Source organism: Rhinoraja longicauda, chromosome 12, assembly GCF_053455715.1.
Source record: "Rhinoraja longicauda isolate Sanriku21f chromosome 12, sRhiLon1.1, whole genome shotgun sequence".
NCBI classification, from domain to species: Eukaryota; Metazoa; Chordata; class Chondrichthyes; order Rajiformes; family Arhynchobatidae; genus Rhinoraja; species Rhinoraja longicauda.
Window position 1 is genome coordinate 46,519,681 of NC_135964.1, and position 24,168 is coordinate 46,543,848.

At 40.8% G+C, this 24,168-nt stretch overlaps 1 protein-coding gene across 3 annotated transcripts in view; it reads left to right on the plus strand.

Moving 5' to 3' along the window:
* hlcs (holocarboxylase synthetase (biotin-(proprionyl-CoA-carboxylase (ATP-hydrolysing)) ligase)) overlaps positions 1-24,168 on the plus strand; it is a 197,445-nt gene that overhangs the window by 21,059 nt on the left and 152,218 nt on the right. For all 3 annotated transcript variants that reach the window (XM_078409680.1, XM_078409679.1, XM_078409681.1), the window contains one exon: positions 1,634-1,905. In XM_078409680.1, the coding sequence (XP_078265806.1) occupies positions 1,634-1,905 (272 nt within the window). The remainder of the gene's footprint in view (positions 1-1,633; positions 1,906-24,168) is intronic.

The following is a 24,168-nucleotide window of genomic DNA, read 5'->3' on the forward strand; positions in this document are numbered from 1 at the left end:
TTAACATTACACTTAAAAGAAGTTATTTATATAAGATTGGGTGCTGTTCAACCGTATGTAGTTTAAGAATCACAGCAGTTCCAGAATGGAAAGCATTGTTAAAAATCTTTAGTTAAGATGCCTTCGGGCGGTTTGGATTTGGATTTTTGTGAAGAAATGGAGGTTTTATAAATATACAGATCCAGTGAGTATTCTAATCAAATTGTTTGGTATTTCTAACATTTTTATATAGATCTCCAGAATACAAAAACGTACTGTTTTCACATGTAAAAACGTATTCATTCCTTTTTAGGTATGTCAGTAGTTTGAAGGTGACATTTAACCTTTGACCTTGGCCACTTTGTCACAATAAACATTTTGCTGATGAGTGCAGGCTGCTTGTAAGATTGCTTCCAGATCATTCATTGTAACTGCAGTAGCTGTAAAAATAGTCTGCTTAGTGTTCCTCCTGGTTCGGAAATTTACTATATCTGCAGTGTGAACTTGGCCTGTAACACAGTGCAGGTTTTCCTTATAAATTACAGGCAGGTTAAATTATTGCAACATGGTTTTTTTATTTTCCCCCCTGAAGTCATGAGATCAAGTGCCAAAGCTGTTCAGGTATTTTCTCCTCAGGTCTTACTGAAAGCTCACAATGCCTATTCTCACTGTCACTATCAATAAAAATATCCATATGATTTATATGTAGTACATAGCTGATTTAATTTTTACATAGATCTATATGCCTGGATTGGCAATTATATTAACAAATTCGAAATATAATGGCGGGAAGAAGAAACTCTAGTGGATCTTATTTGAATTCTGCTTTTAGGGCACATTCAAATTTACCTCAGGTTGATAGGATTAAATTCTTGTCTGTTTGCCAGCTTTTAGTTTCTAGATCAAGTTGTATTCAGTTTCAAACTACTGTTAATTTAATATGCTCCTGCAATGGAATATTGTCTTGATACGACATAAATTATCAGCCTTGCCCAGAAGTATGAAGGATGGCTGGCCTGGGAAATAACTCTAATACATTCGAGAATGTTCCCGTTCATTTGGGATAACATGTTTTTGAGTCTAAGTGGAATGCTTCATGCTGCATCCAACTATGCCATATCCTGAAATAGGCCACCGTTGCAAATCTTGTTTTAAAAAAAATGTGGGCATGTTGGACGGATTCTGTTAACATGAGACATTAATAAAAACAAAAGCAGTGAATGATTTGTAATTCTGTTGGCAATAAATTTCAGAAAGGCAGACCTCAGCAGAAATACAACAGTGTTATATATTGTAGGAACTTTATTGTAGGAACTGCAGATGCTGGTTTACAAAAAAAGGCACAATGTTCAGGAGTAACTCAGTGGGTCAGGCAACATCTCTGGTGAATATGGACGGGTGATGTTTCGTGTTTGGACTCTTCTTCAGGCTGATTCAGTATGGAAGAGAAAGCTGAAAGAGAGGTGGGGGCACAACAAAGTTTGGCAAATGATAGATGGATATATTGCATTGCTAATGATTTCAAATTAGGTTAGATTGATTCAATATGGAGTCACTTCCATGTATACTAATTTACTTACAGATTAAAATGAGCTGATCTGAACCATTCACTGAATTATCATTTTATTGAAACTTCATTTTTTTATATTTTCAGGAAACTCAGCGTACTTTCCTTAGATGGCTGTGGCCACAACTGGATGAAGAAGGTGTGCTTAAATCGCCAAAGATATCTTTGAAAGTTGTAACAAAGCAGCAACCTGGATTGGAGGCCACACCCAGCTCTTTGCCACTCGTTATGGATTCACATAATTTTTCATCGGAATACTTTGACATGAAAATCTACTGTGAAAATCTTCAAACACAGCTGTTGGGTCAATTAATTTTCTTCAGTGAAGTGATCCCAACTACGATGGATGTATTTGATGGGTAAGGAGACCTCTAATATGAGTCTGCTTTAAGTCTGCTTTGAGATGAAAGTCATGCTTTAATAAAAGTGAGCGTTTATTATGAAGAAGCACGTTTCCAGCTGACCAGTTCTTTCTGTTTCATTTCTACCTCACATACTGTTTATACATCAATAGCATAATTAATGTCTTTGTGCACTAAAAGTAATTAATGCAACTGTGATGGATGATTTGGAACATGTATTTGCTTTTACTATAGATACGACCACTGTTAAAAAGTGTTGGAATGTGAATTGTGTTTTTTCATGGCATTCTAAGATTTTTGCTGCTGTTCTTAATATTTTCATTCCAGGAATCTGTCTACTTCTGAATGTAAATTGGAACCCAATGGCATCTTCATATAACATTATCCCAAATATCAAGATATGATTTAATATAATTCAACCATATCTAAATATTTTTAACTCAGGATTAAACCCTCTGTTCTGGATGAATTATATAATACATTAAAATAAGCTAGGAAAAAGATTGCAGAGAGAATATTATGAATAATTAGTTGTTCTTTACATGAAAATCTAGAAATCATTCGTACTTATCATGGGACAGATAAAGTGGAAAGGTAAATCTATTAATTACCTTGCTGAGATGAACAATCTAACATGTCTGTAGAAGAAAAGGATGTTTGAGGGAATCTCAGAGACCTTTTAATCAAGGCCATCACGAAAGGATATAAATCTAATTGTGGTAACTACAGTAGGTTTTCAGGGGTGTTTGCCACAGCGAAAATCCTTCACCATTGTCTTCCAGTTGACTGAAGAATTGTAGCTCAATTGCAGAATGGGTTCACTCCACCCTGGGCACAATAGACATGATCTCCAATAGAAATGTAGGTAATTATTATACGGGGCCTTTTTCTGACCTCACAAAAACCATAATCGTAACTCATAGTGGTATTTTCCACAAAATTGGCTGCCTGCAGAGATTTGTTTCCATCTTACATTTGCTACATGACAGCATGGAAGCCGTGATCTTAATTAGCAAGTGCACAACAAGCCTAATCTCAGTGCAGGCTAGTTTCGAGCAAGGCTGGATTATCATCCCCATTTTTCCCCCAAACTTTATTGCTGCAACACAGCACCTTGCCTTCAACTAGATTACTGTTCTATCGATACCACCTGTCCTTCTGAGTGTTTCCACCACTTTCTGTTTTTTCTACCACTGGATTGGGCTAATTTATGGGGCAGACAAGAAACAGTTCAACCCACTTTGCCTTCACATCAGAACCACATCAAAAATTTATATTTTTAAGGCAGAGATTGACAGATTCCTGATCAGTAAGGGTGTCAAGGGGTTATGGGGAGAAGGCAGGAGAATGGGGTTGAGAGGGAAATGCAGATCAGCCATAATTGAATGGCGGAGTAGACTTGATGGGCCAAATGGCCGTATTCTGCTCCGAGAACTTATAAACTTATGAGAACCAAGATCACCTCTATCTCAGTATGTATACAATATTCAGAATGCATGTTTAGAAACTAAGCTCCAAGTCATTTTTGATACGTTGACAGAAACATGTGAGCTAATGGTCCCTAAACGTAAGGCCCACTGAAACATGCTTTCTATCTGTCTGGTTCCATTGTGCAACACCACCCTTCAACAATCAACGTCCACGTTGAGACCCTGGAAACATGGATTGGTTTCCATCTTACAGAAGCTTCCTCTTGTTGAAAGTTGACATCAATGATAAAATTAATCCGTGCTTCCAGTCAGCGCTGCCTTGGGCTGAATTTTAGTAATTATTTAATCAGATACCTACAACATGGAGGTAGGTATATGATTAAAAAGGTCAAGGATCCTTTCTATTCCTGTTGTTTAGGGATTGTATTTTACTATGTTTTTTTTTTCCTCAGAAAAGCAAAACTCACTGATCTTAACATGTAAGATTTGAGAATGAAAATTGGGATGGAACCTCCCTATCTGAAAAGAAGAAACCAAGAATGATGCCATCATTCACATTGTCACCTTTCACATTGAAATCTATTACTTGAGTTGGAATATTTTGTGGTGGGCTTAACATTCATTCATTTGTGCTACAGCTGGTTTGCCTGGTATTCTGCTTTGCTCCTTGATTAATTTATACGTCACTGTAGCTTTCGAACAGATTATTTGGTGTGCATTGGTATTGAAATGTTCATGGATTTAAACAGATTAACAGATTTGTTTATAATTCATATAATTCACTCAGAGAGTTGTAAATCTGTGGAATTCTCTGCCTCAGAAGGCAGTGGAGGCCAATTCTCTGGATGCTTTCAAGAGAGAGCTAGATAGAGGTCTTAATGATAGCGGAGTCAGGGGGTGAGGGCAGGAACAGGGTACTGATTGTAAACGATCAGCCATGATCACATTGAATGGTTGTGCTGGCTCGAAGGGCCGAACGGCCTACTCCTGCACCTATTGTCTATTGTCTATTTAGATTTAATGTCATATAGAAGATAGGGTGTTTAATCCTAGACTACTTTCAAAGGTTTCAAAGGTTTTTTATTGTCACATGTACCATTTAAGGTACAGTGATATGCAAATTACCAAACAGCCATACGAAAAATAAAGCAACAAGACACACAACTACGTAAAAGTTGACATAAACATCCACCACAGCAGATTCCCCACATTCCTCACTGTGATGGAAGGCAAAAAAGTCCAATCTTATTCCTCTTTATTCTTCCGCGGTTGGGGCGGTCGAAACCCCCGCGACGGGGCGATCGAAACTCCCGCATCAGGGCAATCAAAACTCCCGTGTCGGGGCGGTCAAAACTCCCGCTGCTTGGAGTTCCCGAAGGCGGCCTCTGACCAGAGACCGCGGGCTGCGTGATGTTAAAGTCCGCAAGCACCCACGGTTGGAGCTCTGAGGTTGACCCCTGGCAAAGGGATCGCGGGCTCCGTGATGTTAAAATCCCATAGGCTCCCCGCGGTGGAGCTCTCAAAATTGGTCTCCCGCAAAGGCTGCCAACTCCATGATGTTAGGCCGCAGTGAGGACGGAGATACGATGCGGAAAGAAATCACATCTCTGTCGAGGTAAGAGATTAGAAAAAGTTTCCCCAACCCCACCCCCCACATAAACAAGTTAAAGAACACTATAAACATACATTTAACACATACAATTAAAACACAAAACAGGAAAGGACAGACAGACTGTTGGCGAGGCAGCCACTGCTGGCCCCACCCGGTGGTCCTCTTGATTTTCTTCCTGCAAAAAGTTAATGTCTAAGCACTAGTAGAAGATTTTTAATATTCATTAGCTAATAACCTGCAAGTAGGTTTCTCGAATTACAAAGGCTATCGTTAGAAGACGTGTAGCGCTTTGAGAGTCTGAGAAAGATGTCAACTGGCATGTGACAGATTGCACAGGATGTGCATTGTTGCTTACTGGCAAACGAGTTTAACATTAATGAGTTAAACAAGGGCAGCACAGTGGCGCAGCGGTAGAGTTGTTGCCTTACATTGTCAGAGACCTGGGTTCGAACCTGACTACGGGTGCTGACTGTATGGAGTTTGTATGTTCTCGTGATCGCGTGGGTTTTCTCCAGAAGCTCTGGTTTCCCCCCTCATTCCAAAGATGTGCAGATTTGTAAGTTAATTGGCTTCGGTAAAGATTGTAAATTGTCCCCAGTGTGTAGGATAGTGCTAGTGTGGTCACTCGTTGGCGCGGGCTCAGTGGGCCAAAGGGCTCGTTCTCGCGTTGTATCTCTAAACTAAGCTAAAGTGCACGTCTTCAGTTAAATTGGCAAGGAATCTACACAAATGGATTCCATAAGAATTCCAGAGGTAATGCTAATTCCAACGACATGATGGGACCATAAATGACTGATCAAAATTTCAATAAAACTTTGGACAAGTCAAAAGTCAAGAGTATTTTATTGGCACATGTCCCAAAACAGAACAATGAAACTTTTACTTGCAAACGCAATAGTTTCTGGAAAATAAAAGACACAAAATGCTGGAGTAATTCAGCAGGTCAGGCAGCATCCCTGGAGAATGTGGATAGGTGACGTTTCGGGTCAGGACCCTTCTTCAGACTTATTCAATTGGATTCAAGAAGGGCCCCAATCTGAAATGTCACCTATCAATGTTCTCCAGGGCTGCTGCCTGATCCGCTAAGTTACTCCAGCACTTTGTGTCTTTATTTGTAAACTAGCATCTGCAGTTCCTTGTTTCTGCAATAGTTTTTGGTTTTATCTCATAAACTAGAAAGTGGCCAAAGGAGATTAAATTCCCATTGGGAAAAGTAAAATGTAAATGGCAAAGGTGTAACGTTTCGAAGCATTAAAAAAAATCTTGTTAATGTAGAAATTTTCTTTTGCACAGAATCTGAAATTGGATACAGGTTTAGGGGCACAGTAATATAGGCAATACTTGCTTAAACAGCTATTCAGAGTTGTTTAAATAAATTGCCACTTAACATAGGGGAAAACTAATTTGAATGCAGTATTCAAAATGAAATGGATTGCCTTGTGACCTAACATGGAGGATATGCTTGATCATGAAATGGAAACCAAAAGGGGGATGAAATGCAGACTTAACTTACAGACTAAACGTGTTGTGTATTTGACTATTTGAATACCATCCTGCAAAACCCAGTGTCTAAACACCAGTAGAAGATTATATACCCAAGGCTGAGCTTAACAAAATTATACAGGGATAATTTTTCTATTTTAAAAGCTTTCAATTAATGTTGATAGAAACTACCAGAATTCCAGTTACTTAAGTCTTGGGTACATGAAACCTAAATTACTTCTTTAAAAAAATCGTACATGGGATGTAGGGGTTGTTGGTAAGACTGGCATTTTTTGGCCCATGAGTACTGAACATGTTCATTCACCACCTGTGGCCAGTGGTGAATCACTGTTTATTATGCTTACAGCTGCCTGCAGACTTTTTGTTGGCTTCTGCATAGCGACTTTTGGTTATCAGGAGTCTGATATGGTATGGGGTGCAGTGTAGGACATCTTAGATCAACGTGAACTCAGTAAATCATGTTACATCTGGTTAATCAATCAAGGAATTAACAGAAAGAATCATTAGAATACTTGGATCAGTACAAAATCCAAGAAAGAAAACAAAATGAAGTTGGGGAAATAAAGGTGAGATTGAGTGAGAATAAAGAGAAAGGTGGAAAAAAAATCCTCCTGCAATTACAATTTGAAACTCTCCAGAGTCTACAGTTTTACAATAAATTTTCAGAGACATTCCATGATTATAATTAAGATATATTATGCAGTGAAATAATTTTTATACTGTACAATGGACATGCCTACACATATACTGGTGATATTAGGTGCTATCTAATGTAAATATAGCAGTTTAACAATCTTCACATATTTTAATACAGAGTCCCCGAGTGAAGTACTCGGGTAGGGAAACATCAAAATTCAGTTTGGAGACTTGATGATGAGTCTCCAAACGTGAAATGTTAACTCTCTTCGTCTATCCAGTGCTGCCTCACCTTTGTGAGTTTCTACCGTTTTCTGGGTTTTTTTCACTGTGTTTTCCGTCAGTTTATGATTTTCTTTGCTAGCTTTTACCATGATAAAAGTACAAATATAATGATCTGCAAAACAACAATACTATTTCAAGGACATATTTTACATCAGAAATGCCCCAAAAACACTACACAAGAGAAATTTATGCCCAGCTAAGTGTTAACAAATTTGTAAAGATGAGCAAATGTTGGGTCAGAAGAGAAGACTTTAAAGAGCACATTGGAGGAAGAAAAGAGGTAGAGAGGATTACGGAAGGAATGCCTGAGTTTAAGACCTTGGCATGGCTTCCATTGATGGACTGAATAAATTAAAAGCTAAATTTGAAGAAGAGTTGATAGCACTGGAGAAGATTACAGAGAGTGGTTACAGCATTTTTAAAAAGGAAAGAACATTTTAAAATCAAGGCATAGTCGCTCCCGAAGCAACGTAGATCAGCGCATTGCCAACATTGCTTAAGCTTATCATTTTCCATTTTGTTTAGTATATTGGAGCGCAAAATTGCTCTTCTGAGGCCAGCAGAGATCCAATCGTGATATATTGAATGACAGGGCAGGCTTGTGTGGCTTGGTGACCCCTACTCCTGCTCTTACCTTGTGTAGCTTCTTGTATGATCAGCCTGAAATTACTAACATATCTTATTCCAGCTAAGCATAAAGTATCTGGGAAATCGGGAATTAAGAGGGTTGAGAAGAGAAGTTTGAAAGAGAGCCACTTTATTGCCTGGAGTACCCAACGCAAAACCCTACTCCTGTAAGAGTGATTTTTAAAATCTAAGTACAGCAGTAAAATGACCGTGAAATATTTTGATTATAGAACCCTTCAACAATTCTCTGATATAGGACTTGCCTACATTTTACCATGTTTCTTAAAAAAACATATAATTTTATTTAAGATTTTTGCGACATACTACCACCCTTCTTATGTCAAGCAAGTCAACGCTGTGGTAAATTCCAGCTTCGTACCATAGCTAAAATCAAACCATTCCTCCAATTTGATGACATTGAAAAAATCATTCACACATTCATTTCCTCCCACCTAGACTACTGCAACTCCCTATACACTGGGATCAGCCAATCATCCCTGTCCCGCCTGCAATTGGTCCAAAACGCCGCAGCGAGACCCCTGACGGGTACCCGTAAAAGGGACCACATCACCCCGATTCTGGCCTCTCTCCACTGGCTCCCAGTACGGTACAGAATCAACTTCAAGCTCCTCCTATTCACATACAAAGCCCTGAATGGGCTTGCCCCCCCCCCCCCCCCCCCCCCCCCCCCATATCAAAAATCTTCAAACCCACCACTCTATCTCCAGGTCCCTCAGGTCGGCCGGTTTGGGGCTACTCACTATCCCGTGGTCTCGGCTTAAGGGGTGACCGCGCTTTTGTGGTTGCAGCTCCGAAACTCCCCATCAGAACTGCCCCCTCCATCGACTCCTTTAAGTCCAGGCTCAAAACCTATTTCTACTCCCTAGCATTTGAGGCCCTCTGAGGGGGCGCTGTGAACTGTTTATGTATGTGCTGTTATGTTTGTGTGCCATTGTATGTTCGTTTCTTAGCACCTGAACTGATGTACAGCACTTTGGTCAACGTGGGTTGTTTTTAAATGTGCTATACAAATAAAATTGACTTGACTTGACTTATGTCATATAGAATTGAGAATTTTACATTAGATATACTCTCATCTGGTGGGTAAGTTATGGCTGACATTCGCGAGCACATGTGTGGACCTATAATTTTAAGGCAGCTTCTCTTCATTTGGGGTAAAAGATTGATTCTAGTTAGGAATTTGATTGCAAACCAAAGCGATGATTTTAAGAGTAGCACCAATTTCAAGGATGCGTGACAGCCAGAATACACATTCATGTGAAAAAGCTCCTAATGAATAATGTGAAATATTTATTTAATGGACTAATTCTTACTAGTTTGGTTGCCCTGGTTCTTCCCATGACTGTACTTGCCTTGTTTGGATGCAGAAGGTCTTTGTCCAGTATCTGGTTATTCTAGTAGGTGGTGTCGATAATGAGACCTTGATGGTTGTTCAGTACGCTAAGAGCAGTGCAACTTCTTCAGTCTGAAAGTAGGGGGTGAGGGGGCGGTTGAAGAGCTGGAGGCGAGAAAAGACCGGGACAAATCAAGGCTAGCCACAAATAACCTCAGTGCCCCTTTAGGCCCATTGTTGGCTAGGGAAGGTGTGATCTCAAGAGGGATACACTGTGGAGAACTGTGGAACTGGATAAACAACTAGCGGGAGGGAAGGGGGCAAGGGGTAAGGTAGGAGGGGAGTGGAGCACAGGTAGAAATTACTTAAGATTAGAGAATTCAATGTTCCTACCATACTTAAAGTGAGAGAATTCAATGTTCATACCTTACTTAAAGTTAGAGAATTCGACATTCATACCGTATTTGAAATTAAAGAATTTTGCTCATTTTTCTGTGTCTGGTGTCACAGACACGATAAGGATGAAAGCTTTCTTCCCCCAAATCAGAGGGTTTACAACAATTTAGGAGTACGTGGTCATCATGACTAATGACTAATGTTAAATTCCAGATTATTAACAGATTTGAAAGGTGATTTCCCCCAGTGGAATGGAAGACTTTGCATTGCCCTGCACTCTAATGTGGAGCAAATTAACACGTCTTCCAAATTTGCTAGTTAGTCTTGGACAGTGCATGTTTAGCAGTCTGGGATTTATTGCAGTTTTAATAGCAGTTTAGATTGAACACTGCTGGTTTTGATTGGAATTACTGACAAGACCTGACCTAATTTTTTTTTAAGCCTGTAAGTTTACTGAACTTCTGACTCTTCAGCTAATTTACATTCTATATTAGTCTTATATTTGTAATTCTGTGGCAGCATTGTTGGTTTATTGGAAGAGAGCAGGGGATTTATTTTGTTGAATAAGATGAACAAAAGCCATGGTCTCAAATACAGAATTTCTTTACCGCTCGATTTCAATACAGGCAATTTGAAAGAGCAGCATCAAAAGTTTTAGAATAGTCAAAAACTGGATGAAGGATAGTGGTGGGCATACCAGCTTGAAATTCCAAAATGCCAGGCTGATTTAAGTGTGTGTTCTTAACCCTGCTGTAATAACAACAGTGGCAAACCTTTGGCCTGAAGGAGCCAAAGCACGGGAGGGTAGTTAGTGGGGTGGAACTAATTTAATGCCTCAGTGGCCTCACAGCAGTGGAGCAGCCTGAGCCTATAGAGATCTTTGTCTACGTTTCCACTTATACTGGGAAGATGCCAGTCAGCACTTGGGTTCAAAAACAGGTGGAACCCATTATATCTGTCATAATGGTTTGAGAAATTGTTTCTGAAATTTTGCTCCATGCTTTAAAAATTAGCAAAAATGAATTGAAAATGATAGCATAGTGCAAGGCTTTTGTAACCAAACAAAAAAGATTTGCTGATTAGTATTTCCTGATTCTTTATGAAATTAGCTGGCTTATGTTGATAGTGCTTGCTTCATGTTATGTTTTATTATTTTTGATGTTGGCTTTTTTAAACTTGTACCTAGACTAATTGAATAATATAAACCTGTGATGAAAATTGGAGAGCTGGTGTTTGTGAGTGGTTATAGAATTACTTTAGTTGAATGTTTTGCTTACATTGCCCAGATTGATTTAAAAAAACTCAAATGTAGTGCTGGACCAGAATTCTCATCAGTGATGCCATTGTATGCATTTCATGCATTGGGTTATACAGATCATGAACGTAAGATCATTGTTTAGCTGGTGTGGTTCTGATTTAGGGGTTATATGTCCTCAGGTCAAGGCCATTTTGATTCTCGTTGACTCAAGTAAGATTCCTTTTGAACTTAAATATATATATATATATATCTTCAGACTGAAGAAGGGTTCTGACCCGAAACATCTTCCATCCTTTTTCTCCAGAGATCTTGCCTGACCCGCTGAGTTACTCCAGCACTTTGTGTCCATCTTCACGGCATCTGCAGTTCCTTCCTACACATCTTATACATTTATTTAGAAACGTAGAAAATAGGTGCAGGAGGAGGCCATTTGGCCCTTCGAGTCAGCACCGCCATTCATTGTGATCATGGCTGATCGTCCACAATCAATAACCCATGCCTGCCTTCTCCTCATATTCCTTGATTCCACTAGCCCCTAGAGCTCTCAGTTCTGTCTGTAGTTTAGTTCTGTCCGAAGTTTATATAGTAAGTAACAAGATCTTTAGGAATTGTAAGGGACAGAGGGACAAAATCCCTAGGCCCCTGAAAATGGCAGCACAAGTAGAGAGAGCGGTAAAGAAAGCATACAGTAAACTTGGTGTGTTTTCTTTTAAGCATCAGAGGCTTAGGAGCAGCCTGAAGAAAGGATATATAATTATGAGAGGCACAGATAGAGTAGATCTGTAGTATTGCGTAGGAGAAGAGTGGGCCAGTAGTGCACAGGATGAGAAGGATCAAAGACAAATTACTTTGAGGAGATGACCGCTGCAGTTTGGAAGAATGGGTTATTATTAGATGTGAGAGAAGTATTCATACTATCAGCTAGCATGAATGAAAAGGTGTAAATGGGAATTGAAGTGGAGATTCATTTATAGAGCTCAGGGAGCTCAGATAGAACTACAGTTCGCATACCGTCCGAACAGGTCCACGGATGATGCGGTCTCCCAGGTTCTACACACCGCTCTCTCTCATCTGGACAGCCAGGGGGGCTATGTGAGGATGCTGTTCATTGACTTTAGTTCAGCATTCAACACAATAGTCCCCAGCAGACTGGTTGAGAAGCTGCTGGAACTGGGGCTTAGCACCCCTCTGTGTGCCTGGATCCTGGACTTTCTCACTGCCAGGCCCCAAGTGGTCAGGATGGGGGAACACACATCTAGCTCCCTCACCCTGAACATAGGATCGCCCCAGGGCTGCGTCCTTAGCCCCCTACTGTACTCCCTGTACACACATGACTGTGGGGCCAGGTTCAGCTCAAACTCCATCATCAAGTTTGCTGATGACACTGTGGTGGTGGGCCGGATCTCCAACAACGATGAGAAGGCCTACCGGGAGGAGGTGGCTGATCTGGCACTCTGGTGTCAGGACAATAGCCTCCTCTTGAATGTCACAAAAACAAAGGAGCTGATTGTGGACTTCAGAAGGGCTAAACATCCAAGGAAGTACACGCCACTGGAGATAAATGGGTCTATTGTGGATAGGGTGAGCAGTTTCAAATACTTGGGAGTCCGCATCGCAGAGGATCTGACGTGGGCAACGCACATTGCCGCACTGGTGGGTAAGGCTAAGCAGCGCCTTTACCACCTTAGACAACTGAGGAAATTCAGAGTGTCGCTGAGGATCCTTCATTGCTTCTACTCTGGGGCTGTAGAGAGCATCCTGTCCGGCAACATTACAGTCTGGTTTGGGAACAGCTCTGCCCAGGACAGGATGGCCCTGCAGAGAGTAGTGCGTTCGGCAGAACGCACCATGGGAACTACACTCGTCCCCCTGCAGGACCTATACATCAGGAGGTGCAGATCCAGAGCAAGCAAGATCATGAGGGACCCCTGCCACCCCAGTAACGGACTGTTCCAGATGCTACGATCAGGCAAACGCCTCCGCTGTCACGCTGTGAAAACGGAGAGGATGAGACGGAGCTTCTTCCCACAGGCCATCAGGACTGTCAACTTTTATAACCCCAGAGACTAAATTTTTGTCGACACTTTTTGTGCTATGTTTAGTAACTTATTAACTTTATTTATATGCTGTAACTGTAATTCTTTTTGTGCACAACCCGCAGGCATTGCCACTTTCATTTCACTGCACATCGAGTATGTGTATGTGACAAATAAATTTGACTTGACTTGACTTGAGAGATGGGCAGAGATTTAAGACAGTCAACAAGGTTATGAATTTTAGAAGAGGATTAAATTGAAACTGGACTGGTTTCAAAAACAGAAGAGTCAAAGTGAGATTTTTTTGATGTAACAGCTTTGAAAAAAGCTGTTAATACCTCAATAAAAAGGGAATAATTTTCAACATCAGCTCGCATGGAGATCAGGAAAATAAGTAGACAGCATATAACTGCATCATTACACCCCTATTGTCCTCTGGAAACGAACCCTGTATTTTGATTTTGATTACGCTCTAATGTCCTTTTAAGTAACATGAGACTACCTATACAGAAGATAGACACAAAATGCTGGAGTAACTCAGCGGGTCAGGCAGCATCTCTGGAGAGAAGAAATGGGTGACGTTTCGGGTTGAGACCCTTCAGAAGAGCCTGAAGAAGGGTCTCAACCAGAAACGTCACCCATTCCTTCTCTCCAGAGATGCTGCCTGTCCCGCTGTGTTAATCCAGCTTTTTGTGTCTATCTTCGGTTTAAAAAAGCATCTGCAGTTCGTTCCTACTACTTATACAGACATATATATCTGAAATCCCAAAACTCTTTGGTCTCTTGTAGGGTCAGAGTCATTGAGTTTTACGGCACTGAATCGAGCCCACATCTCAATTCATGCATGCTGACTGTGATGCCGATCTCCATTAATCCCATTTGCCCCATTTACATTCATGTCTTTCAAGAAAGAATATTCCAACAGTCATAATCAATCACACATGCACCATGCGCTTGACTATGAAAAGTAAGTTTCCTTCCTATAAAACTGTTACTGATAAATTATGTTAACTTCAACCTCACCAAATGTAGATCACAGTGCTTTAATTCTGAAGTAGGCCTGCTGGATTAGAAGAAGGATTTATATGAATACTGCAAGTTTAGTTCAGAGAGCACCTCTACCCCTGCGCCACCGTGCTGCTGTAGGTGTTGAATGTAAGAGTTCACTTTCCCTGTACAAAACTTATTCCAACAGTTTTAAATCATTTTGATAAATTTGTATATTTATCTTGTAAATTGTAAAGCTTTTTAGTCACGGAGTAGTAATCGGTGCTCATTTTTCATATCGTGGAGTTAAACAACTTTTCTGCTAACTTAGCTGTGACAGGCAAAAGATATATGGTAGAGTTTGTGCTCTGCATAATCATTTTTTAATCTGCATTCTTGACTCATTTTTTAATTGTGGTGTTGAAATGATGTATAACCCAATGGGGCGGCGCGATGGCACAGCGGTAGAGTAGCTGCCTTACAGCGCTTACAGCGCTTGCAGCCCCAGTTACTCAGGTTTGATCCTGACTATGGGTGCTGTCTATATGGAGTTTGTACGTTCTGCCCGTGACCACGTGGGTTTTCTCCGAGATCTTCGTTTTCTTCCCACACTCCAAAGACATACAGGTTACAATACAATACAATACAATACAATATATCTTTATTGTCATTGTACAGGGGTACAACGAGATTGCGAATGCGCCTCCCATACGATGCAATAATTTAATTAGCTAGTCAGTATTAATTTAAACAACCCAATGAAACAAATTGTAACCGTTTTAAAACAGAATAAAGTGCAAGTAGATCTGTGCCAGATCACTGTGCGATGTGACCATCCGGCTCAGCAGGACCGGTTCATAGCAGCTATGGCCCTGGGGATGAAGCTGTTCCTGAGTCTGGAGGAGTCCAGAAGTTCGAACAGACTTTTGCACGGGTGTGAAGAGTCTTTGTGGATGCTGGTGGCTTTTCTGAGGCATCGTGTGTTGTAGATGCCCTCCAAGGCTGGTAGCTGTGTTCCGATGGTCCTCTGAGCTCTATGGACTACCCGCTGAAGAGCTTTCCTCTCTGTCTCCGTGCAGCTGACGTTAATTGTAGGTTAATTGTAGGTTAATTGGCTTGGTATAAATGTAAATTGTCCCTAGTGTGTGCAGGATAGTGTTAGTGCACGGATCGCCGGGCAGTGTAAACTCGGTGGGCTGAAGGGCCTGTTTCCGTGCTGTACCTCTATACTAAAGTAAACTAAACCGTTGGTAGAGGTGTTGAAAAATGGAATGGATAATTTTCAGGTTTTAACAGTGAAAGAAGTTACAGCAAAATCAGACAAGAAACTGCTTACATGTGATCCCGTATAAACTAACCTCCTTTCAAGAGAGCGATTCTTGATTACCGTGTGACATTTGGATTTATATAATTTAATATTTAATCCCTTTTGCAATATTGATGTTAGTTTCCCTTAAAAGAAAGGGTATAATTTTTATCCAAGTGTGGGACTTAGAGTTATAGAGCTATAGAATGACGTGGACCCGTAGGGTCCAAATCTCTCCTGCGGGCGCTCCTGTTGCCGGGCGGGGAGTGTCCCCCGGGGCCATGGGCGGGCGAAGGGGGACAGGGAAGCGGAGAGGGAGCCACTCACCTTGTCCCCGTGCGGCCAGCGCTGTGGCCAGAACGAGCCATGGACCTGAAACCTCTCCTGCAGCGGTCGGTGGCGAATGGAGGCGATGGCCATCTTGTTGGACCTTCTGCCGCCGCGCTGCACCATTTAAAAAATTATTTTTTTTTAATCAAAAATAGTTATTCAAATATTAAAATAATATATACAATACAATAAAACCAAAACAGAACCCACCACCAGAGTATTATACAAACAAATATACCTATTGAAACTATTATACAATTATGTTACAATCCCCATCCAGGATACATCCAATCCCCCGCGGTGCCCAGCGGTCCCGGAAATCCTCCAGGGTGCCCGTGGACAGCGCATAGTCCCTCTCCAACACCACCCTGGCACGGACGTAACCCCGGAAAAGGAGCAGGCAGCTGGCTCGGGCAGAGCCCTCTTCCGCCTGGCGCCGTGAGTCGCGGATGGCCAGCTTGGCCTGGCCCAGGAGCAACCCAACCAGGACATCTTCGGCCCTACCCTCTCCCCTACGCACAGGGTGTCCAAAGATGAGGATGGTGGGTGAAAAATGCAGCCAAAAAGCAAGGAGCAGCCCCTTTAGATATTGGAACAGGGGCTGCAACCTCACACACTGCATGTACACGTGGTACACAGACTCTTCCAACCCGCAAAAGTGGCAGGCGGCTGGCGAGTCTGTGAACCGCGCGAGGAACAGGTTGCAGGGGACTCCTCGGTGCAATATCTTCCACCCCAGGTCCCCGATGGAGAGGGGCAGAATCCCTGCGTAGAGGGACCCCCACCGCGGGGCCCCCTCGCGACCGGAAGGCAACACCGACCGCCACTTAGTGTCCGGACGGTGGACCAGGGCGAGGAAGTGCAGGGTGTGGAGGAGGAGCCCGTACAGGACACGCCTCCCTGCGTCTTGGAGGGAGATGAAGGGTGTCGAGGAAATGCGACTCATGTTGTGTGGGACCGGCTCCCGGGAAGGATTACGGCGCCTGGGTCCGACGAGTACTTCCGGTTGAGCGGGGGTTTGCTCAGCCGCAGGTGCTCCACACATTTGAGCCTCTCCGACACCCAGTGGGGCAGGACAAGGGCCGGCTGCTCTCACGCCTGGGCCGCCGCCGCCGCGCTGCACCATGGGAGGAAGGTCAGGCGCGGGGCACACCGGGATGGGCACCGGTCCTCCCACTGGTCCTCCTGGAGGGGGTGGGGTAGCGCATTTATTAAAGTTTATTAAGTAAATTGTTTTTAAAAAGTATCAAAAGTTGATTTATTGAGATCGCGGAGAAATGGTGAGTAGGGTGGACCTAAAATTGTATCCTGTACCATTTTCGCTGTATGTCCAGATGAAAACGGCTCAAACAAACATACGGGACAAACATATGGAGGAACAAACAAACGGGGGAACAAACAAACGGGGGAACAAACAAGATGAGAGTTTTGGTAATATATGGATACAGCACAGAAACACGCACTTTGGCCCAACTTTGGTCCGTGATGAAACACCGTGCCTTTTTGTGTTAGTCCCATTTGCCTGCATTTAGCCCATATCCCTCTAAACATATCCTATTCCTGAACGTGTCCAAATATATTTAAAACATTCTCATTGTACCCGCCTTTACTACTTCTTCTGTCAGTTTATTCCATATACCCATCACTCCCTGTGTGGAAAACCTTACCCCATCAGCTCCTTTTTGTACCTTCTAGGTATTATGACTAGCCTGAACTAGTATGACCTTTCATGTTATACCCATAGTGATCTATTACTAAGTTCTTTGTGAGGTAGCATGAAGAAATGACTCACCATGGCCATCACTCTGGTTAGGAAAGCATGAAACGCCTCTGTGTGTTATGTCCTGAGCCAGAATTCTTGGAACACCATACATTTGGAAATAAATATTACTCTGAGGTTCAGTTGGGAAGGTGTTGGTGACTGATTCTGATGCTCTGAGTCAATGTTATGTCTTGTGACAACCACTCAGTTCTATATAACCTCGAACTCTAACTTTTCAACTGGTCTGCTTTGCATGATTTTCCTAACCGCACAGCCTACAGCACTGACTTTCCTATAATAGAAACAGCTCTATGAACAAATGATTTTTCATTTCACCGATCTGTGATCCCTTTCACAATGAGTTAGAATTTGTTTGATATATTTCCCAGGGATGACCAAGTGAAGATCAGTTTTTGTGTTGGAAATTATTTGGATCTCTTCCAAATAAGTGAAAATAAACATCTTGCATTAGAGCATGACAGCTTTAACACTTATAACCTAATATCATATATTAAATCTAAATAACTGTCACTGAAATGAAGGCACATTGTGCTTATGATAGTCATAGAGTCATACAATGTGGAGACAGGCCCTTCAGCCCAACTTGCGCACAAACAACCAACATGTCCCAGCTACACTAGTCCCACTTGCCTGCATTTGGCCCATATTCTTCTAAACCTGTCCTATCCATGTAACTGTCTAATTGCTTCTTCAAGGTTGCGATTGCCCCTGCCTCAACTACCTCCTCCAGCAGCTCGTTCCATACACCCACCACCCTTTGCGTGAAAATGTTACCCCCTCAAATTCCTCTAAAATGTTTCCCCTTTCACCTTAAACCTATGCCCTCTGGTTCTCGATTCCCCCATTCTGGGCAAGAGACTCTGTGTGTCCAACTGATCTGTTCCTCTCATGATTTTATACATGCCAGGTAAGTGTTTAAAGCTAGACTTAATGATACCTTCTTCCTGTTCAGTTAATAGGAAATAGGCTACTTTGAGAGCATACTTGATGTGAACCCAGTGCTGGTAAAACTATAACTTGGTGTGAAAACTATCATTTTGCTTTGGAGTGTGTCTGATTTTAACTGGGACAAATGCCCTTGAGCAAATAGTAGCTGGTTATAATAGTTTAGTATTTTGTACCTAAGAAGTTTCTGGGAGCTGAGAGATGTTTCAGTTCATTGGCCTTTATTTGTTGGTGTAACAATGTCAGCTTTCACTCAAGTCTTAGTATGAATAGCACTTTATAGTCCTTGTGGTGAATAGACAAAAGTATTCAGTAAACTTCTCTGATTTCTCATATTTAAAACCCCTTGAAAACCCTGATATACTGCAAAAAGTGCTTGTATTCCAAGCATGAAAAAAACTATTATTAAAGTTACGTTTGCTCCAACATTGTAGCGCTAACCGTAATTGTTAATTATTTACACCTTTCCCATTATTTTCACAAGCCCATTGTTCGCAAGGATATCACAATCCCACTGCACTATTTTATAGTGGGTATATTGTTGATTTATAGAATCTTAAACCCTTACACCCTTCCCCCCCTTCAACCCCTCCATCTAATCACACGAAGACTTGGTGTTCTTGTTAATGGAAAATGGGCAAAATCTCTAAGATTTTCTTTCATACTGACAGTGAGTAATTTATTAGTGTTCCACGATGTTCCAAGAATTTTTGTTTGGTATTCAAATCTGTGATGTGCTTAGATGGACCCACTGCAATACTTCACATTTGTATAATTCATACAATAGAAACATAGAGAAGAATAAAAGAACATTCAGCCCATTGATCAGTGCTAGCATTAAAGTACAGTACAATTAATCTCACTCCACTGTTATTTTTTTAACCCTGGAAAAGCTTCTCTTTCAAATATATCTCAAGCAATTTATTTTAAATTATTATTTTTTAATCTAGTGTCGCCAGCAGGGACAATATTTATTACCCATCCTTAATTCCCTTTGAGAAGATGGCAGCAAGCCACCCTGTTGAACCTCTGCTGGCCTTCCAGTGAAGGTGGCTGGTCCAAATGAGTTGCTGAACAGTGATCATCCTCAGGATGTGGATGCTGGGGGAAATGGCAACACTAGTGCCATTGCACGGTTGGATTATTTTTTTGTTGGAGTTCGACATTCTGCATTCAAGAGAGAGCTAGATAGAGCTCTTAAGGATAGCGGAGTCAGGGGGTATGGGGAGAAGGCAGGAACGGGGTACTGATTGAGAATGATCAGCCATGATCACATTGAATGGTGGTGCTGGCACGAAGGGCCGAATGGCCTACTCCTGCACCTATTGTCTATTGACATTGTCAGACCCATTTGTGACATGAAAGTTACTTGCCATGCATCACCCCATGCCTGAAAGTTGTTTGGAGACTGTATACAGACATGAGTGCTTCATTTGGTTGGTGTGGGCAAATTGGGCTGAAGGGTCGGTTTCCACGCTGTGTGACTCAATGACTATTTGCGGAGGACTTGTGAATGGAATTGAACATTATTCATTTATCAGTGAACGAGCCCGCTTTTCATCTCATGATGGGAGGGAGTTCATTGATAAAGCAGATGTGTATGGATGGGTGGTTAATGGTTTATATTCTAACTATCATTAAATAATGGACTGACTTGTATAATTTTGCAGTCTGCTGAAATGAAAATAGTTTCCAAATCAAAACAACTTTTGTTAATGACCAATTATAATGTTACTTACTAACTTTTTACTCACTTAGTTCTTCTTAAGGTCAGGGATGGAAGCCAACTAACCCTGGAATTTGTCACTCCTTACTGACCCTCTTTCCTTTATTATTTTTATTTTTCATATGTTAATTTTGGTGGTCCGTCTCCCTGATTCAGCGTTCGCGTACTTGGTATGTCTGGAATGTGCTTCTACTGCAATGATCCAACATGTCCACCATTCCATTATTATGATTTCCAATATCACTTACGTACATGCCTACAACTAGGAACAGAAGTAGATCACTTGGCCCTTTGATCCTGCTCCTTATTTTGAGAGATCATGGCTGATTGAATGAAAGCTCAATTTTGGATTTGTGCTTATTCATTACTTTTCACCCCCTTGCAAATCCAGGGTCTATCTATCTTTGCCTTAAAAATGTTCCAAAAGCCCTGCTTCTCTGCCCCATGTGAAATAATACTCTAATTTCACCTCATCCATGTCTCAAATGGGCTTCCCTTCCTTCTCAAACCATTTCAAGTTTTGTCTGAAAGATTGGAAATTGCCCAGATAGTATTTGGCTTGCTTTTCGCATACAGGGCAGTCCTGGATAATTTTCATTATGTTGGGTAGCTGCTGTTACTGTTATACAGCAATAGTTTGGCTAAAACAGCAGCCCATTCTTGAGTATGTGTCTTCAGCACCTCAGCTGGAATATTATCAAGGCCTATAGTCTTTGCTACAGGAAAGTATTCTACTTTTTCCTGTTATTGTACAAGGAAAACGGGTGGATTAATCCTTTCACACTTCTGTCTCTTGGGGTAAATATTTTGGCTTTGGCGTTTGCACTTATGCTGACTTAGCTCCGCTATTATTTAAGAAGGGGTTGTTCGTGGATTTGCGTCTTATTATTGTTTACTGCATTTGCAATTGAACATAAGAGGACGGCACAGTGGGATGGCGGTAGAATTGCTGCCTCACAGTAACAGAGACCCTGGTTCGATCCTGACTACGGGTGCTGTCTGTACGGAGTTTGTATGTTCTCCCCGTTACCTGCGTGAGTTTCCTCCGGTAGTTCCGGCTTCATCAAGGACTCCAAAAACGTACAGGTTTGGAGGCTAAATGGCTTGGTAAATTTGCAAATTGCACCTAGTGTGTGTAGGATAGTATTAGTGTGTGGGGATCACTGGTTGGCGCAGATTCAGTGGGCCGAAGGGGCTGTTTCCACACTGTATCTCTAAACTAAACTATTGATTGTATTTGAAGTCAAAGGTCTTGTCGATTTGTACAGCACAGAAACAGGCTCTTTGGCCCAACTAGTACATGCCCATGCCAACTATCTTGGCTGATGTTTGCACAGACGTTTTAGAACTTGCAAAATTGCATTGGTATAATACTTCCAATGCTGGCAGACCAGTCTCTCTACCACTTTTCAAGGCCAAAAGACCCCCAGGTATCCGCTCGCAAAGCAAACCTCACTTTGCCTCCCATATTTTAAACATCTCAAATTCCTCTATGTTTATAGCGGATCTCCCAAGACATTAAATCCCACAACACCTGTGCCAAACTCTGGTCTGGTTCTGCCAGACAAAATGACTGTTTCCTTAATGCTTATCAAACCATAGCTTAGAGTCATAGAGTTACGCAACACAGAAAACAGGCCCTTCAGCTCAAGTCGTCCATGCCAACCAAGTTGTTTTCCAGAGCTAGTCCCATCCGCCCGCATTTGGCCCATATCCCTTAACAGGTTCATGATAATGTTACTAAAGCTGAGATTACTAACTCGTCTGGTTTTGCTGAATATCAATTCCAGCTGGTATTGACCTTATGTTCTTTCCTTAAAATTATTAAGTCAAAGAGGAAAATATTGCATTGCATATCTCTCTTTTCCATATCACTGTCAAAGCATTCATTTATATAAATTTGAATTTTGGTTAAAAGATGTCTTGACTATCATTTATGGAAGTGTCCATTAATTTCCAAGAAAGAAAACAAAAATGACCTTAAGTTGTTTACTAAATGTTGTCTATTAACATACACCTTTTTATAAGAAAGACATATTAGTTGTGTTTGGTAAACCGAGTAAAAATCCAAGTGACGTATGTGTTAAGTTTACACAAGGTTAGGTAATTATTCTACTTTAATTAAAATATCCGCTTGGTACCAATATTCCTAGACTTAAGTATAAAATGTTAAAGTATAGTGCAAACAGAAAATGCATTTAGATAGATGCAGAGCGAAATAAAAATATTTTTAAAAGGCAAGTAAATGGAAAAGTAGGACACTTAGACATAAATACCTTCAATTAAACAAATACTAAATTGTCTGTATAGCAATATTAAGTTGGCAAGCTAGCCATTGCAATTTAAAGCAATGTAAACTCATATACTCGCTTTAGCTTTATTAGCTTCAGAAGTCTTTGAAATGCTGAAGAACTACTTACAAAAGAAAGGCTGTGAAGTTTATTTTCCAGTGAACATGGCCAACATGAAATAATGACCTGCGGATTTTACATCTTTTGAAGGATGCAGGGTGGATATTTTTGCAATAATGACTTCACTGTAGAACATACATGTACTTTTACTTTAATGATCTACTGCTATTCAAAGTAATAAGGCACTTAAAATCAAAGAACGTGTGCATGTTCTGGAGTTTGTCTTTTCAATTCTCCAGCAAATGTTCTAAACATTTTCATGCTTAAATATACACCGTGCAAAATGTAATGAGTTCATGTTCCCAGTGGCAATGCCGATTATTCAGTATTTATTAGTCAGAAATTGTTTTATCCTATCTTGATTAAAAATTATCCTTGTGTTGCTCGTGATATGGTTGTGGGAATGGGTTCACTCAGAAAATACTCTCTTAAAGGCTAATTAGATTAAGAAAGAGACACAAAAAATCTTGAATTCTGTATTAACTGACCTCTCCCAGCACCAACCTCCCTTCTGAAATACTGGGTTGAAATTATCTATTTTTTCCCATGCTGAATAATACCATTCACAGATCAATTTTAAAGGGATAAGAGTAAAGGGTGGGGATGATTAGATTATCTGGGTTAAACTTCCTAATGCATAGTTATCTGGAGCAATTTTCCTTTTAGCGATTAAAGTTTTAAAAAAATCCATAAAGCTAGGAAGAATTTAATTATGTTCAACTGAGAATATAAAACAGTATATAGCAAAAGAGAACCACATCCATATAGCTGTGTTCTATATTTTATAGTGCCCACAGTAGCTAGAAATGGTCTTTCTTGTGACATACACAGTATCTTTGCACCACATGAAAGCATTAGAAATTTCATCCAGTTTGTAGAAGAACAATGTAAAGTGTGAAGTTGTAGAATTCAGTTGTTGCTGTAGAACTTCATTTAATGGTAAAATTAAGGAAGGCGATAATTTGGAAGAAACTTAACATATTTCTGTGATTGATCAACAAAACAGTAAAAAGCTACTACTTCCTGGATGTTTAAAGATATTGTAGTTAAAACAATACAAGTTTTATATAAATGTTAGATTCATAATGAACTTATGAATCAAGCAGAGTAGAGAACATGAGAAAAGAGTTTGATGAAGGACCCAAAACATCACCTATTCATGTTCTCCAGACATGCTGCCTGACCTGCTGGGTTACTCCAGCCCTTTGTGTCTTTTTTTTGTAAACCAGCATCTGCATTTTCTTGTCTCTATACAAAGAAAGGAATCCAATAGGAAATAGACAAAGAGCATTCAGGAAAAAGCAACAGGTGACAAAAAAGGCTAACATCTCCTATTAATATATAAATGACAATAAGTTGGTCAAAGTAAAGCTGATGCTAATCAGAGACCAAGAAAAGGAAACAGTAAAATGCAGGCCATTTAACCAATGGCTAGTTGTTGGGTAAATGTTGAGATCCATTATTAAGGCAGTGATAACAGGGCAATTAGAAAACTCGTATCATAAGCTCATTTAACATGATTTTATTGAAAATAAACCATTTAAAAAATGAATTATATTACAATATAGCTAGCAGGGTAGACGAAGGGGAACCAATGGACACGTTATTTTTTGATTTCCAAGAGGCTTTGGGTAA